We start from the raw sequence: 17,191 nt of genomic DNA, 5'->3' as shown, positions 1-17,191 counted from the left end.
AGTGACCACTGTTGAAAGGTACTCTGAGATACGCACGGTTAAAACAATAACACGATGTGCCATTAATCATTGACTGATGTTGCCACATTTGGGTATGCTTCCCTTTCAAAGCAAATGTTTCATTCCCCACTAGTGTCATGGAAACTGAATATTTAGACCAGGGATGGGCAACTTTGAAGGGGGTGGGGGCCACAATAAAATGGAACACCTTTCCCTCCGCAGTGGTTCATGGGTCTGCGTACCCACATCCAAAGTTGTAAAGTTAATTTCATGCAATTCTACTCATTTTGCCATGGGGCGAAGAAAATTTTTGGCAGTTTTAATATGAAAAACTGATGATCAAGGGTCCTCAGCCTGGTTGCTTACTACAAGTTTTGATAGCTGCCGCTAGACTAATTTACCAATCTAAAAATTGGCTAATTGAGTGACTGGTAATGCAAAACCAAATTTTGAAGTTGCACCTTGTGTATTCTATTATTCTAACTCTCAACAGTAAGTTGAGACTCCTTTACCAAACAGCCCCTTCTATCTTTTATTTTATCTTGGCCAGGTCGCAATTGTAAATGAGAACTTGTTCTCAACTTGCCTACCTGGTTAAATAAAGGTGAAATAAATAAATAAAAATCTACATTGGTCTACTGTTGTTATCCTAGCATCGCTTCCCTTCCTTCTTTTTTCTACAATATTCATCAAATATGTTTGAGAAGGATGGCAGTTTATATATTAGTTATTATGGGTCACAGTGACCCAACACATTTTCGTCATTTAGCAGACACTCTTATCCACATTAATTTATAGGGGTAATTAGGGTTGAGTTCCTTGCTCAAGGGCCTATCAACAGATTTATCAACATATTTTTCATTAGTCAGCTCAGTGATTAGAACTAATGACCTTTTGGTTACTGGCCCAACACTCTTAACCGATAGGCTACCAACCGCCCTCAACTCAGTGACCCTTCAGTTTACCTGTTTAATCCTTGAGGTGAATCATTTGAATCACAAAGCTGTTTAGACAGGCAGCCCAAATCTGATCTTTTCTTCACTCTATGGTCTTTTGACCAATCAGATGCCTGTGCAGCCCATTAACAGCCTGAAGGAAGCTGAAACGTCACAGCAGCTGACGTTTTTATCAATACATTTCAGTCGATGGGAAAAGATGAGTGTCACAGGGTTGATGTTTTTCTTGTTTATCTCATGTCTGTCTCTCTCCCTCCCCCTCTTTCACCCCCTCCCCCTTCCACCCCCCACTCCCATCCTCTCCCCAACCTCCTCCAACCCCTCCCCCCTCAACCCTCTCCACGGAGGGTCTCCGTCGCTCTCTCCCCCTCTCTGTCGCTCTCTCCCCTCTCCCTCTCCCCCCTCCTTCTCCCATTCTCTCTTCCTTCTACTTTCCCTCCCACTCCTCTCAGCTCTCTCTCCCCCTTCTCTCTCTCCCTCCTCTACCCATCCATTCTCTCTCCCTCCTTTTTTCCCTGCCTCCCCTTCCTCTCATCTCCCGCTCCCTCCCCCTCCTCTCTCTCCCTTCTCTCTCCCACCTCTGTCTGTCTGTTGACTCTCTCTCTCCTTCCTCTCTCCCATACAATATATTTTACAGTATTTTTTGCTCATCAAAGTGTCAGTAGTTATGGACAAGACTGTATGTATATCACGTCTGAAATGTCAAAATAAAATAAAAAAATAAACATCTTCCTCAACATTTCGGAATGGGTAAACAAGCAATGTTATCTCAGCCATAGACTAAAGCAGTTATTTCTTCAGAAAATGATTTTTTTAGTAGAACCATATTTAAAAACAGCAGAGACTAGTGTGAACTCTGAATGCCCCCACTGGCTGGCATGAATGACAGGCGTGTGTTTTTTCTGTTTCCATCACCATACTAGCACATGAACAGATAAAAGGATCGGAGGTTGACATACTTATCTGCACAATACAAGGCCAATAAGTTCATCACTGACATGTACCTACACAACAGAATGTACAGGGCAAGTCGACTCAAAGGTGTAGACCTACCAGTGACAGTATAAAACAGCGAAACACTCAGTGTAGGGGGTTGGGTTATTTAAGGCGGTTCTACACAGCATTTTCACCAATCACTGTGGTCAGATTGACTGAGCGACTGTCATCGGTCCAGCTGAGGGGAAGAGAGAGAGTACGGTGGAACGGGGATAGAAGTTTGAGCAGACTAAGGAAACTTTGACAGCAGACCCGACATTATCCAACTTGTAATGTATTTGTAGGCTAAAGCCTGTGTATTGTACCTTTAGTTAATCGGTGAATAAATAGGCTGTACAATCCTTGGCAGTGTTCTGAGACTGTACAGCTGCCAACTGCTTCTGAAGGACAACTTGTTTATGAAATGGACTGTGCGTAAAGAGCAATTTCATTTTCTCAATTTGACTTTCAACATTGCGTCTTACGTTGCTTTAAAATTGTTGAGAAAGTGGACTGGAGTCGGGACTTTCGGGGAAATTCCATTTGTTACTAAACTTTGCAAAAGAAAACATGACTGCCGATAAGGACAAGAAAAGGTAATGTCGTTTTTTGAAATATTTCCTGTTTGGCTTATTTATTCTTATATTAATACATACTGTTAGAAAGTATAATGTAAAACGTACAATCAAGACGTTAAAGGGTAGGACTATTAAACTATTGTCCTCGCGATCTATGAGTGACATTTCGCAGAAAATTCGCAGAACGGACACCTGTTGCGCTATAATAAAAGCGCACTGTGCGTTACGTGGTAGTCTACAGGCACGCTGCTTGACCATTTTGAAGCGCTGCTTGACCATTTTGAAGCGCTGCTTGACCGTTTTGAAGCGCTGCTTGACCGTTTTGAAGCGCTGCTTGACCATTTTGAAGCGCTGCTTGACCGTTTTGAAGCGCTGCTTGACCGTTTTGAAGCGCTGCTTGACCGTTTTGAAGCGCTGCTTGACCATTTTGAAGCGCTGCTTGACCATTTTGAAGCGCTGCTTGACCATTTTGAAGCGCTGCTGTCTAGTTCACTACAGTGCAAACGTAGTAGTCATAAACGGTGTCACGGTTTGTGGGGGTAATTTTAGATGTGGTGAATATGTAGCATTATCCATCTTCTGCAACTCTTTTTTTTTACATGAAATTAAATAGAAGAATATAATAGTAACCATCACCCATTTTTCATATTGCATTGACCATCATGGTGTAGATTCCATTATTTAAAGCCTGCATGATCAATTAGGCAAGGTCAAAAAATGCTGTTGATTGATTTAACATTAAAACATTTGTGTTTTTTATTTAAGGACCTCACTTTTTGTTTATATTGCAGGCTATTAGCCTATGTTGTATATATAATTGATCGTGATAATGGTATTAAACATATGTTACTTGGTAAAAAAGATTAAACATGTCTTTTCACATTCACAAGAAAAATGTCAGTGCTGAAAAGATTTACCGAGGGTAAATGATCTGTTGTTCTGGCTGTGAAGTTAAATAAACATTTATGCAAATTTCTTTGCATGCTGCACCTTTCTCCATCTCCATCTTCAAATGAAACAGACACTGTTTCTGTGACCTCTTGTATTTTAGAGTGTGTTAAGTGTGTAGGGCTCATGAAGCTCATGAAGGGTTGGAAATGGCAACTGTTAAACAGACATCACACATTATCTGCTTAACAGAACGTCTCAAATACTCAACCAATAATAAATATACAGTCTATACATTCCCTCGAGTGGTGAACCGGTAAGCGGAGAGTTTCGTCATCTATAAGAGGGTTTCAGAAGATTCATAGAAACACAGAACACCTGTAACCTTGACTTTAATCTCAGACCTCAGAGCAAAACTAAATATTAACCTTCGTGACCTCTTCATATGAAGAGAACGGACAAAAACATTCCTTGAACCACAAAGATTACTACACACTACTATATAGTGTGTATTGAGTGTTGCCTGATGGTGAGCCTGTAGTTCTGAGGTTTACAGTAGAGCCCTTCTCACAGCATACTGTACCTCAGCCTGTGGCACTGGAAACTGGATAATTGTTCACCAGCGTCAGTTTTCTCTGCCCACAGCTCAGTGTCTTCAAAAATATATTTAAAATCTTTGAATTCTTAACTCCTTGATATCTCGTCTGGCTCCCTAATAGAAGACAGTGGATTTGTGTGTCCCTTAGTTTTGTAGTGTTATCTGTATTGGGTGCTCTTTCAGTAATATGGTTAGATGGAGACACCATAGCCCCCTGAGGAGAGCACTGTGAGAGTCTAGTGATGAGACGAGCGCCTCTCCGTCTGCGGTCTCAAACACACTTATACAACACAGAGAAGGAGTTCCCGTTAGCCATAACTTATACAACACAGAGAAGGAGTTCCGTTAGCCATAACTTATACAACACAGAGAAGGAGTTCCCGTTAGCCATAACTTATACAACACAGAGAAGGAGTTCCCGTTAGCCATAACTTATACAACACAGAGAAGGAGTTCCCGTTAGCCATAACTTATACAACACAGAGAAGGAGTTCCCGTTAGCCATAACTTATACAACACAGAGAAGGAGTTCCCGTTAGCCATAACTTATACAACACAGAGAAGGAGTTCCCGTTAGCCATAACTTATACAACACAGAGAAGGAGTTCCCGTTAGCCATAACTTATACAACACAGAGAAGGAGTTCCCGTTAGCCATAACTTATACAACACAGAGAAGGAGTTCCCGTTAGCCATAACTTATACAACACAGAGAAGGAGTTCCCGTTAGCCATAACTTATACAACACAGGAGAAATGGTGGTCATCTTAGAGTATACTATTATTTTTTTAACCTTTATTTAACTAGGCAAGTCAGTTAAGAACAAATTCTTATTTACAATGACGGCCTAGGAACTGTGTGTGTGTGTGTGTTAAGCCTTGCCAGTTGTTGCAAGCTGAAATGTCTAGCCTTTATTGCACTGTCAATGGGGTGAATCATTGCTTCTGGCCTGGCTTGCACAGCAATGTTTATTTGAGCAGTGATATTGCATACTTAGTTTTATGGACCATGTGTTATTGTGAGAGGATCCACCACGGGATTGTTTGATGTGTTTATTTACTTACTGTTCTCATATGCCTGTACAATAACACTTTACAAGCAGCGTGACAAATGTACTGCAAGCATCCACTTTCTTCCCTCATTCATTTATCAAGCAAAAGATATATCTATTCAAAATGTTTATTTTCATAGCTATCAGTGTGTACTGTATTATAAAGCATTCTGGCTTTCTACACCAGCCACTTTGTGCTGGTCTGTTTTTGGTTTGTGGCTTTGGTGAGGTTACGTCACCTTTATTATGGGGTGCTCTCTACTCTCGCTCTCTCTGTGGCCTGTTCTGTGCTGGGTCCTCTAAAAGAGCCATTGGCCTGTTAGGGAGAAGGAAAGCCCTGCTCTGGCCAGAGCCCCTGTCAACTCATCCATTCAGCCCACTGGCCTGTGGGGAGAAGGAAAGCCCAGCTCTGGCCAGAGCCCCTGTCAACTCATCCATTCAGCCCACTGGCCTGTGGGGAGAAGGAAAGCCCTGCTCTGGCCAGAGCCCCTGTCAACTCATCCATTCAGCCCACTGGCCTGTGGGGAGAAGGAAAGCCCTGCTCTGGCCAGAGCCCCTGTCAACTCATCCATTCAGCCCACTGGCCTGTGGGGAGAAGGAAAGCCCTGCTCTGGCCAGAGCCCCTGTCAACTCATCCATTCAGCCCACTGGCCTGTGGGGAGAAGGAAAGCCCAGCTCTGGCCAGAGCCCCTGCCAACTCATCCATTCAGCCCACTGGCCTGTGGGGAGAAGGAAAGCCCTGCTCTGGCCAGAGCCCCTGTCAACTCATCCATTCAGCCCACTGGCCTGTGGGGAGAAGGAAAGCCCAGCTCTGGCCAGAGCCCCTGTCAACTCATCCATTCAGCCCACTGGCCTGTGGGGAGAAGGAAAGCCCTGCTCTGGCCAGAGCCCCTGTCAACTCATCCATTCAGCCCACTGGCCTATGGGGAGAAGGAAAGCCCTGCTCTGGCCAGAGCCCCTGTCAACTCATCCATTCAGCCCACTGGCCTGTGGGGAGAAGGAAAGCCCTGCTCTGGCCAGAGCCCCTGTCAACTCATCCATTCAGCCCACTGGCCTGTGGGGAAAGAGCTGGCACCATGCCCAACGCCTTGCCACACCGCTATCCAAATATTACCCAAACACTGACTTACCCCGCTCAACATTTCTCCTTTAGGCCATGATTACAGGTTGCCATGGGATTTAGAGACATAAACCAAATTCACACTGAGAGACAGTAGGTGGTCCCACACCTCTGGAAGGTCTGTAGCTGTTTTACCTCGATAGTTCGTGGATCCTTTTCAGTGGAGCAAATGGGGAATTGTAGTGGTTTAGTTCCTTCCATGAGTGTGAGGGATAGGCAGTATTGAATATGACTTGACATTGAGTAGATTGCTGACTGGCGGTGAACAGAGAAACAAGAAGAGAGCTGAGAGAGGGCCAAGCAGTGTTATATATGATGTGCCAGGTAAGTACCCCTAGGGGACTCAGCACTCAAATGTTTTTTTATTTAACTAGGCAAGTCAGATAAGAACAAATTCTTATTTTCATTAACAGCCTATGAACAGTGGGTTAACTGCCTCGTTCAGGGGAAGAACAACATATTTTTACCTTGTTAGCTCAGGGATTTGATCTTGCAACCTTTCAGTTACTAGTCCAACACTCTAACCACTAGGCTACCTACAGCCCCTAATGCCTAACTTTACACACTCATGCGCACGCACGCACGCACGCACGCACGCACGCACGCACGCACGCACGCACGCACGCACGCACACACACACACACACACACACACACACACACACACACACACACACACACACACACACACACACACACACACACACACACACACACACACAAACACACACACACACAAAAGTTCAGGCAAAGTACACACTTTATACTCTTCCAGATAATGAGCCACTTCCCTGAGTAAGGTTACAGTTTAGTTTCTCTCTCACAGTCATTTGGGTGGCAAGTAGACTAGCAGCTAAGAGCATTGGACCAGTAACCAAAAGGTTGCTGGATTGAATCCCCGAGCCGACTTGTTGAAAAATATGTTGATGTGCCCTTGAGCAAGGAAATTAATCCTAATTGCTCTTTTAAGTCACTCTAGATGAGAACATTTGCTAAATGGCTGAAATGTCAAATTTGCTGGAAATTTGCATGCGTATAAGACCACTGTGTGAGGTTTTGAGGGTTTTAAAGAGACAGAGAGGGAAACAGTCTTTCCCAGCTGTATGATGTCTTAAAACTGAAGTATGTCGTTTATTGTGACAAGTTCTCAGGAGGATCCATGAACGCAGGCTTCTGAACTCCCAGCCCCTCTGGAGAAACAGCATCGGGGAGAGGCACAATCCTTGTCATGGTTTCTGAACTCCCAGCCCCTCTGGAGAAACAGCAGGGGGAGAGGCACAATCGTTGTTATGGTTTCTGAACTCCCAGCCCCTCTGGAGAAACAGCAGGGGGAGAGGCACAATCGTTGTTATGGTTTCTGAACTCCCAGCCCCTCTGGAGAAACAGCAGGGGGAGAGGCACAATCCTTGTCATGGTTTCTGAACTCCCAGCCCCTCTGGAGAAACAGCAGGGGGGAGAGGCACAATCCTTGTCATGGTTTCTGAACTCCCAGCCCCTCTGGAGAAACAGCAGGGGGGAGAGGCACAATCGTTGTTATGGTTTCTGAACTCCCAGCCCCTCTGGAGAAACAGCAGGGGGGAGAGGCACAATCCTTGTCATGGTTTCTGGACTCCCAGCCCCTCTGGAGAAACAGCAGGGGGAGAGGCACAATCCTTGTTATGGTTTCTGAACTCCCAGCCCCTCTGGAGAAACAGCAGGGGGAGAGGCACAATCCTTGTTATGGTTTCTGAACTCCCAGCCCCTCTGGAGAAACAGTAGGGGGAGAGGCACAATCCTTGTCATGGTTTGGGAACCTCTCTTTCCTCCTCTCTGTCTCTCTCTTTTTCTCTCTGTCTCTGTCTCTCTCTCACTCTCTTTGCACCTCTGTCTCTCTCTCTCAATTCAATTTTAATTCAATATAAGGGCTTTATTGGCATGGGAAACACATGTTAACATTGCCAAAGCAAGTAACCCAGAAAATAAACAAAAGTGAAATAAACAGTAAAAATGAATTAACAGTAAACATTACCCTCACAGAAGTTCCAAAAGAATGAAGACATTTCAAATGTCATATTTTGTCTATATACAGTGTTGTACCGATGTGCAAATAGTTAAAGTACGAAAGGGAATATAAACTAAAATAAATATGGGTGTATTTACAATGGTGTTTGTTTCCTCAATGGTTGTCCTTTTCTTGTGGCAACAGGTCACACATCCTGCTGCTATGATGGCACACTGTGGTATTTCAGCCAGTAGAAATTGGAGTTAAAAAAATTGGGTTTGTTTTTGCATTCTTTGTGGATCTGTGTAATCTGAGGGAAATGTGTGTCTCTAATATGGTCATACATTTGGCAGTAGGTTAGGATGTGTAAATCAGTTTCCACCTCATTTTGTAGGCAGTGTGCACACAGCCTGTCTTCTCTTGACAGCCAGGTCTGCCTATGGTGACCTTTCTCAATAGCAAGGCTATGCTCACTGCAAGGCTATGCTGACTGAGTCTGTACATAGTCAAAGCTTTCCTTAAGTTTGGGTCAGTCACAGTGGTCAGGTATTCTGCCAATGTGTACTCTCTGTTTAGAACCAAATAGCATTCTAGTTTTTTTGTTAATTCTTTCCAATGTGTTTTCTCATAATTTGGTTGGGTTTAATTGTGTTGCTGTCCTGGGGCTCTGTGGGGCCTGTTTGTGTTTGTGAACAGAGCCCCAGGACCAGCTTGCTTAGGGGACTCTTCTCCAGGTTAATCTATCTGTAGGTGATGGCTTTGTTATGGAAGGTTTGGGAATTGCTTCCTTTTAGGTGGTTGTAGAATTTAACAGCTTATTTCTGGATTTTTATAATTAGCGGGTATCGGCCTAGTTCTGCTCTGCATGCATATTTGGTGTTCTACGTTGTACACAGAGGATATTTTTGGTGTTTGTCCATTTTGTGAATTATTGGTTGGTGAGAGGACCCCAGACCTCCCAACCATAAAGGGCAATGGGTTCTATAACTGATTTAAGTATTTTTAGCCAGATCCTAATTGGTATGTTGAATTGTATGTTCCTTTTGATGGCATAGAAGGCCCTTCTTGCCTTGCCTCAGCTCATTCACAGCTTTGTGGAAGTTACCTGTGGCGCTGATATTTAAGCCGAGGTATGTATAGTTTTTTGTGTGCTTTAGGGCAACAGTGTCTAGATGGAATTTGTATTTCTGGTCCTGGCGACTGGTCCTTTTTTAGAACACCATTATTTTTGTCTTACTTAGATTTACTGTCAGTGCACAAGTCTGACAGAATCTCTCAGAATCGCAGTCTCTCTCTCTCTCTCTGTCTCTCACTTTCTTTGCCCCTCTTGGTCTCTCTCTCTCTTTCTCTTCAACTCCTTCTCTGCCTCTGCAGGGTGTTGTTGTAGACCTCCTTAAGAATACTGTCCCCTGGTCCTTCCTGCTATGCAGACACCAAGCTTCCTCTTTCTCCAGCCAGCCTTACGGTAATGCCTTTCCTCATGTCAGCTGGCCCCAACCCAGCCCTCAGTCCCAGGCACATTCCCAACAGTCTCCCCCATTTCACCGGAGATATTAGTACGGCTGTATATATCCACCATTGCCCCTATGTCTTTGAAGATATGATTCATAAGGTTTCTACGTCTTGGGCCCTTATGACAGACTATTGTATAACAGATGGTAGTCAGATAGAATGGGCAACTCCTTGGTCCAGATTGCAGGCTTTATAAGGCTATGCTAGTGGAAGTTACTAAGATGTTGACAGTCTCATTAAGATGTTGAAGTGGCATGAGAGAAAAATGTGTGTTGCATCAGGTGATGAACTTGAAGAGGTAGGGGGAGGGGGGAGTGGGGTGCAGGCCCTAATCGGAACGGGCTGGGCGTAATCCCATCATGCCTTTCAGTGAGTGTATCAGATGCATCAGCCATCTCGTCCATCTACCTTCCCCTGATTGAGAACAGCTCGTTGGGCTACACTGAGCTGGGCTGGCGGCTGGATCAGAAGATCAGAGATTAGGATCAGAGATTAGCCCGGGCCGTATTGTTCGCTGTTTGTGTTTAGCAAGACGCCACTAAAGGAAGACAGACTGTAAGCAAGGAAGGTATGTGTGTGTATATGGGTCTGTTTGTGTGTGTGTGTCCTTGTCTGTGTGTGTGTTTGCATTTTCGAAGGAGGCCTATGGTCTGGTCAAACCAACTTTATGGAAAGTACATTGTATTTTGATTAAATACAGATGTGCCTATTTTTGGACAAACATACCTAGAATGTCCCTGTAGTGTCCCTGTAGTGTCCCTGTAGAGTCCCTGTAGTGTCCCTGTAGAGTCCCTGTAGAGTCCCTGTAGTGTCCCTGTAGAGTCCCTGTAGAGTCCCTGTAGTGTCCCTGTAGAGTCCCTGTAGAGTCCCTGTAGTGTCCCTGTAGAGTCCCTGTAGTGTCCCTGTAGCGTCCCTGTAGAGTCCCTGTAGAGTCCCTGTAGAGTCCCTGTAGAGTCCCTGTAGTGTCCCTGTAGCGTCCCTGTAGTGTCCCTGTAGAGTCCCTGTAGCGTCCCTGTAGAGTCCCTGTAGTGTCCCTGTAGAGTCCCTGTAGAGTCCCTGTAGTGTCCCTGTAGCGTCCCTGTAGAGTCCCTGTAGTGTCCCTGTAGCGTCCCTGTAGTGTCCCTGTAGAGTCCCTGTAGAGTCCCTGTAGTGTCCCTGTAGTGTCCCTGTAGAGTCCCTGTAGAGTCCCTGTAGAGTCCCTGTACCTCTCCACACATCGACAACAGTCACCCACGAAGCATCGTTACCCATCGCTCCACAAAGGCCGCGGCCCTTGCAGAGCAAGGGGCAACCCACTTAAAGTCTCAGAGCAAGTGACGTAACTGATTGAAATGCTACTAGCGCGTACCCGCTAACTAGCTAGCCATTTCACATCCGTTACACCTGCAGCGTTGTAACTTCCTTGTAACGTTCCGGTAGCGTTCCTGTAGCGTCCCAGTAACGTCCATGTAGTGGCTTGTATCCATCCATATGGTTCTCTATCACCCTACTCACCTTGTTGGTCCTTCAGCGCAATTCTGGGATGGACTTTAACTTCTGTGTTTCCTAAGCATTGCTCTGTTTGTTTTGACAATAACCCTCTGACAGAAGAGGAGACTTGTGGAAAGATTAATTCCCATCTCAGAAAACCCTAGTAGGTTGGAGCGTTAGGTAGGTTTGAGCATTGTCTTTGACTGACATGTTAATCATCTGCAAAGTCAACACCTACTTTGGCCACCTTTCCTTCCAGTTCTCTTCTTCCAATGACTGGAACGAATTGCAAAACATCACTGAAGTTGGAGACCTATATCTCCCTCACTAACTTTAAGCATCAGCTGTCAGAGCAGTTTACCGATCGCTGCAGCTGTACACAGCCCATCTGTAAATAGCCCATCCAACTATCTACCTCATCCCCATATTTGTTTTTGTTTTTCTGCTCTTTTGCACACCAGTATTTCTACTTGCACATCCTCATCTGCACATATATCACTCCAGTGTTAATTGCTAAATTGTAATTACTTCACCACTATGGCCTATTTATTGCCTTACCTCCTTACTTCATTTGCACTGTATACAGATTTTTCTATTGTGTTATTGACTATACGTTTGTTTATCCCATGTGTAACTCTGTGTTGTTGTTTTTGTCGCACTGCTTTGCTTTATCTTGGCCAGGGCGCAGTTGTAAATGAGAACTTGTTCTCAACTGGCCTACCTGGTTAAATAAAGGGGAGAAAAAAATAAAATAAAATAAAAACAGGAAAAAGTGGAGCCTCATTATTGTAAGGTAGGCTGTCACTCACAGTGGCAATGGGGACGTTGTTTGATGCAGGTTTTGGTTTAAAAAGGTGGGAAATAAAGGCCAACATCCTAGTTATAGACTTCAGCTTCAGGCTATAGGCTTTATGCTCTCACAAACATTCACCTTTCTGACTACCATCATGTGTTTGACCTTGACTGTGACCCTACACACCTCCCTGAAGTGTGTGTTGACCTTGGGGGTACCAAAAAGTATATGCTCTGTGATGTACATAACATTGAAAGTCACTTTTGATGGAAAAAAATGACCCTAAGGATAGAAGGGAAACTGGCTATCAATATTGCTACTTCCAAGTGCATCTGCTGCCTAGACGTTCAGCAACGGACAATGTGTCAACCAGACTGTTCCTCATTTGGAAACTTTCCTACTGGTCCAATACAATCTTATGACTGTAGCAGCAGTGCAACATGCCTACAGGTGTAGGGTCTTAATTTGATCACCCGGTTGCAGGAGAACTTTCCTGCAACTTGTAGTGTATTTGAAGTTTAAAAAGGCTTCTGTAGTTTGTAATTTCCATTTTGAAATTTCAGACTTGATTTTCCCGTGTGAAAAATGTATAATTTCCACTTTGAAATGTCAGACTTGATTTTCTCTCACGAAAAAGTAACCAACCCCTACAAAAATGTCTAGGAATTATAATCCACATAACAATTCACATTTTCCTGCTGTAGCAAACTGGCTCAAATTAGGATCCTACATCTGTATATCAAACTCTTGTATCACACTAAACTCTTCATCTCAATATGTCAGACTTGTTTAGGCCTTTTTAATCCTCCTTAACAATGTGCCCGGGGCCTGGCGGCCTTATGACCTGTCATACCTTGGAGTTTAAGTACCGTCAGCGTTAATGTCAGCTGATGTACAGAACAGAATGTCAGGTATGCATTCTCTGCCAACGGGCCCTGAACTCATCCCCTGAACTCATCCCCTGAACACATCAGAATGCATGCTGCTTTTTCCTTTCCTGATTCGTACGGCCTGTCCTTGTCTCATACTAAAAACTTAAAGGGAAAGATGTTGAACATGCTAAAGATCTTCATCCCATATCTACACAGTCTATAGAACGATCAAGCCTCAGTACATGAACCATCATTCTCTTTTTACCAGCTTCCTGCAGTTCTTGTGCAGGTTTACGACAGATGCACGCTAGCAGGGAAAGTGAATTGAGAAACAATGGCTGACTAGATGGGCTGCACGGAGATCCACAGTGCTGAGCTGCAGATCTATTCAGACTAACTCATGTTACAGGAATGTGTGGGAATGGAGAACTCTGCATCGCTTCGCCTGGTGCTAAATAAGGTAAATGCTAAGCTAGGGGTGAATATGTGCAAATAAAACAGCAGATGATATCAAAGGCAGCTCTGTCATTGGACTGTTGGATCGTAATCTGGCAGAAAAAGTCCACTGTTTTCCTATATGTGTTTTCCTCTACATAAGTATCGTTGAACAGTCATGTGTCTTCGTAAGCCTGTTAAGCGAGGTTAGGTAGGCTTCTCGTGAATTGCCAAGTGATACACAGTTAGAGCAATTAAAACCAGATTAAATCAGTTCAACACTTTTCCCCCCAAAGAAAACTGTACCCAGTAATGATGATGACTTTTAATACTGTGTCTGTCTTCGCATTCAACATTCTGATGACCCAGCTAGTTCCTTGGAAATTGATGTACGTTTTTGGTTTCCCACTGGTTCTGGGAATGGTTTCCCACTGGTTCTGACCGGGAAAACACCCTTTTCTGGGAACATACATTTTTAGGTTGCAGGGAGGTTCTGAGAACGTTTTACTATAGTTCCCTGAAAGATTTACTGGGAGATATTATTGATGTACTGAGAACGGTCCTGGGGACCCCAAGAGGTACACGTTTTGGTTTTTGCCCTAGCACTACACAGCTGATTAAAATAGTCCAGTTTGATGATGAGTTGATTATTTGAATCAGCTGTGTAGAGCTGGGGCAAAAACCAAAACATGCACCTCTTGGGGTTCCCAGGACCGAGTTTGGGAAACACTGGGGTATTTGAAGGTTCAATTATTAAATAACATTCTGGGAACATGTTTCAATAAGTCTTTTAATAACACTGGTTAACTGTTAGCTTAGGTTAACTGTTTTGAATGCCAAGCATAGATAGGACACATGGAAATTAATTTGCGTAGACATTAATCGTGCAAACACATCTATTTTTTATTGTGGCGCAGAGCCAGTGATATTCAAACCTGCTCTCTACCCATGGAATTCGACACCTGTGCCACCAGGAGGTGGCATGGAGCTAGCGTTCCATGCTTTTTTAGCTCATACAAAGCTGTTAATTATAGTCTATTCAAACAGAACCCATTTCGAAGGAAACAAGCACTCATTAAGATCATGTGTGGCCAATTAGTGGGTGTGGCCAAAACACCTGAACACACTTAACAAGATGAGAGTTTTGTTGACGCTGAAAGCAAAATGTACTGTATATGTTTTTAAATAACATTCTTAGAACGTTCTGTGAACATTAATAATGTTTTCTTGTGGTTTTTATGGCAAGTTTTCTTAATGTTTTGAGAACATGACTTTGACTAGAACCATGAGGAAACCTATTGAAAATGTCATGCTGAATACTGAAATTCCCACAGAAGAACTTTGTTTCTTAACGTTCTCTGAAGGTTCTGAAAACACCATGAGGAAACAGAATGTCATGTGCTAGCTGGGTATCCTGCATCATTCCCAGAACTTTGTATGCAAAATAACCATAGGACAACCACATATTCAACAAGCTGTAAGATACATATGATTTTCAGAACATTATGTGCTAGCTGGGGATATTGCTTGTGTGGTCCTAGAGAGAGAGAGAGTGTGTGCATGCGGCCCTGGTCAAGGACAGGGGTTCGATCCAGGGGATTCCAGCCAGCAGAGGACTGGGATGGCAGCAGAGGCACACAGCTTATTTTAAGGAGGTTCATGCGATGCAGGACAGCCGACCTTTCAAGATGTCACAAGGCGTTTTGTGACACTGCTGTTGGTCACAGCGAGTACACCTGATTGCAGCTGAACAGCTGAGTCAAAAGCCTGACATGTGTTTGTTTGTGTGCGTGTGTGTGTGTGTTTGTGTAGTGCGTAGGGTTGAGGGTTTGCATTTGAATGTGTATTCAAAGTGGTATCTAAAAGCCTGTTATTTATTGATATTATGTCAGTGTATTTGTTTCATTGAGGTAACCTTTGGCTAACAAACATCCCAGTTGTTTGTGTGTGTGTGACCTAATGATATACTGTCCGTAGCTCGTTCTCTGTAGTCCTTGATCTCTGGGTGAAAGGTTACCTCTTTGGGAAGGTTGACACCTGACACATTAATACAGATACAATAAAGATAGGATCTCTAGTTGGCAGTTGGCTTAGCCTGCTGGAATTGGCAGCAGTTGTCCTCGAGTCCTTCTGTTTAAATCATGTGATCGAGAGGTACCATCAAGAGCCGTGTTGTTCATTTGTCAAAACCAGATAGTTGGCATTTCAACTTGACATGTTGACATGTTTCGCTCTCCTGCAAAATAGTGTGATTCTTCAACATATCTGAAAGGTTTAGCAGATGCACTTGAACTTTGGAGAGGCTGGCAACCTGTGTCGTGTTCACCAAATGGAAGGAAATGGGCAAACATGGGGACTACATGAACTTGTCCAACAACAAACGTTTGTTTTTTCGTTTTCTGTTGCAAAACATTTTGCTACTTTGTGCAGTAATAAGTAAGATTTCAGATGCTGATTTCAGATGCTGGAGGCCTCACCGTACCTTTACTATAGGTACAACCCACAGACGACACACTACAGTATAGGCCTACTATTCCACTTCAGTGCTAACCTTGAATTTTGTTTACATGACATCTAAGATTACTATTACTAGTCTGTTCTGACCCTGAAAGTCAAAAACCAATCCTGTTTTTCCTGCTGCTCAAAGAGATGAAAGAGATGTGTGGTTTAGTAATAGGGGTCTGTATTGACATGCTACCTCGAAAGAAAGTCATTTTAAGGCCCTATAATCTCTGCCTTGTCCCTCCTCATACTTTCTGTCGTTGGGGCTACTGTAGATAACGTTGATGTACAGATGGATTTCAGGAGACAAAGAATGAGGAAACCACAGCCAGCGGTTTCCATGTTTCAACCTGAACAAGCTGTTGAGTTTCTCTCTTCATCTAGATGTTTTTCTTCTTCTGTTATTCTCTCTCGTTCTCTCTTGTCAACTCACAGAAACATGCTCTTATAGACACACCAACCAACTTGAAGGACATCTCTAGCAGCGTAGCAGCTTAGTGGTAGACTAGACTTGGTGGCCAGACCGTTGAACTTGATGATCACTGTCAAAACTCTCCCTTTTTTTAACCAAATAACCAGAAAGCAAGCCTTTACAGCATTTTTGACATTAGTTTATTATGCCACTTGACCGCTAGAGTGCAACATGAGCCTGTTGCAGACCTGATAGACTCTTGGGGATTATAAGTAGTGGCCAGTTGGCCAGCCGTGGATGTCAGGGTTGAAGCGGGGCTCACTGTCAAATTGGTTGACATATTGACCAACTGCGGTTCAGACTGTAGACTTGATGGACTGTTGGATAGTTGGGTTTAAGGGTCGTCTGATGATTGGGGTTTAGACCGTTTGAACTGAACTCTTCGGTGGATGGATCTGTCTGTATTGGCTACTGTCTCCTGGTTGTGAGTGGGAGGGGTCGTTGAGTACATTGGGAGGCTCAGTGCCCGGACAGTGCTGGGACTCTATTGTTTCATATCCTGGATCTTCCACTGGGACTGAGCAGTAACAATAGGCCAGAATATCAAACAGTGGCACCACTAGCTGTGCACACACACACACACACACAAATGCATGCAGACACACACTGATAGTAGCCAGATAGTGAGTAGTGGACACTGGTTAAATCACATGACCAGGGTTAATGAGGCCAGACTTCTGGGATAATTTAACATGACACGAGCTAGTATAAAAATACCTCAATATGATAATGACCCACAGCAGCCCTTCACTACACATTTCCATTGCCTCCAGTTGAAATCCCCTTTGAATTGTCCGAAAGAGGTCAGAGTGTATGGCCATGGCAAGGTTTCTAATTGATAGCTCGCTCCCAACCATAGATAAGGAAATGATGACTTTGGAAAAAAAAATGTCTGTTTGAGGGGCAAAAAATACAGATTGTAGGACAAGGTATGTAATGAAGCAAGATACGAGTATGCTATTGATATGTAATGAAGCAAGATACGAGTAT

At 43.8% G+C, this 17,191-nt stretch overlaps 1 protein-coding gene across 3 annotated transcripts in view; it reads left to right on the top strand.

The window, feature by feature from the left end:
• Positions 1–1,954: 1,954 nt before the first annotated feature.
• Positions 1,955–17,191, top strand: part of LOC129863075 (endothelial PAS domain-containing protein 1-like) — a 115,351-nt gene continuing 100,114 nt past the window's right edge. Inside the window, exon 1 of one of the 3 annotated variants that reach the window (XM_055935072.1) lies at positions 1,955–2,527. In XM_055935072.1, coding sequence (XP_055791047.1) covers positions 2,502–2,527 — 26 coding nt within the window. In that variant the 5' untranslated portion in view covers positions 1,955–2,501. The remainder of the gene's footprint in view (positions 2,528–17,191) is intronic. The other 2 variants (XM_055935074.1, XM_055935075.1) reach the window with 2 other exon arrangements.

This window comes from Salvelinus fontinalis, chromosome 1 (genome assembly GCF_029448725.1).
Source record: "Salvelinus fontinalis isolate EN_2023a chromosome 1, ASM2944872v1, whole genome shotgun sequence".
In the NCBI taxonomy this organism is placed as follows: domain Eukaryota; kingdom Metazoa; phylum Chordata; class Actinopteri; order Salmoniformes; family Salmonidae; genus Salvelinus; species Salvelinus fontinalis.
The sequence above is the reverse complement of the archived record's forward strand: the minus strand, read 5'-3'. Positions and strand labels throughout refer to the sequence as shown.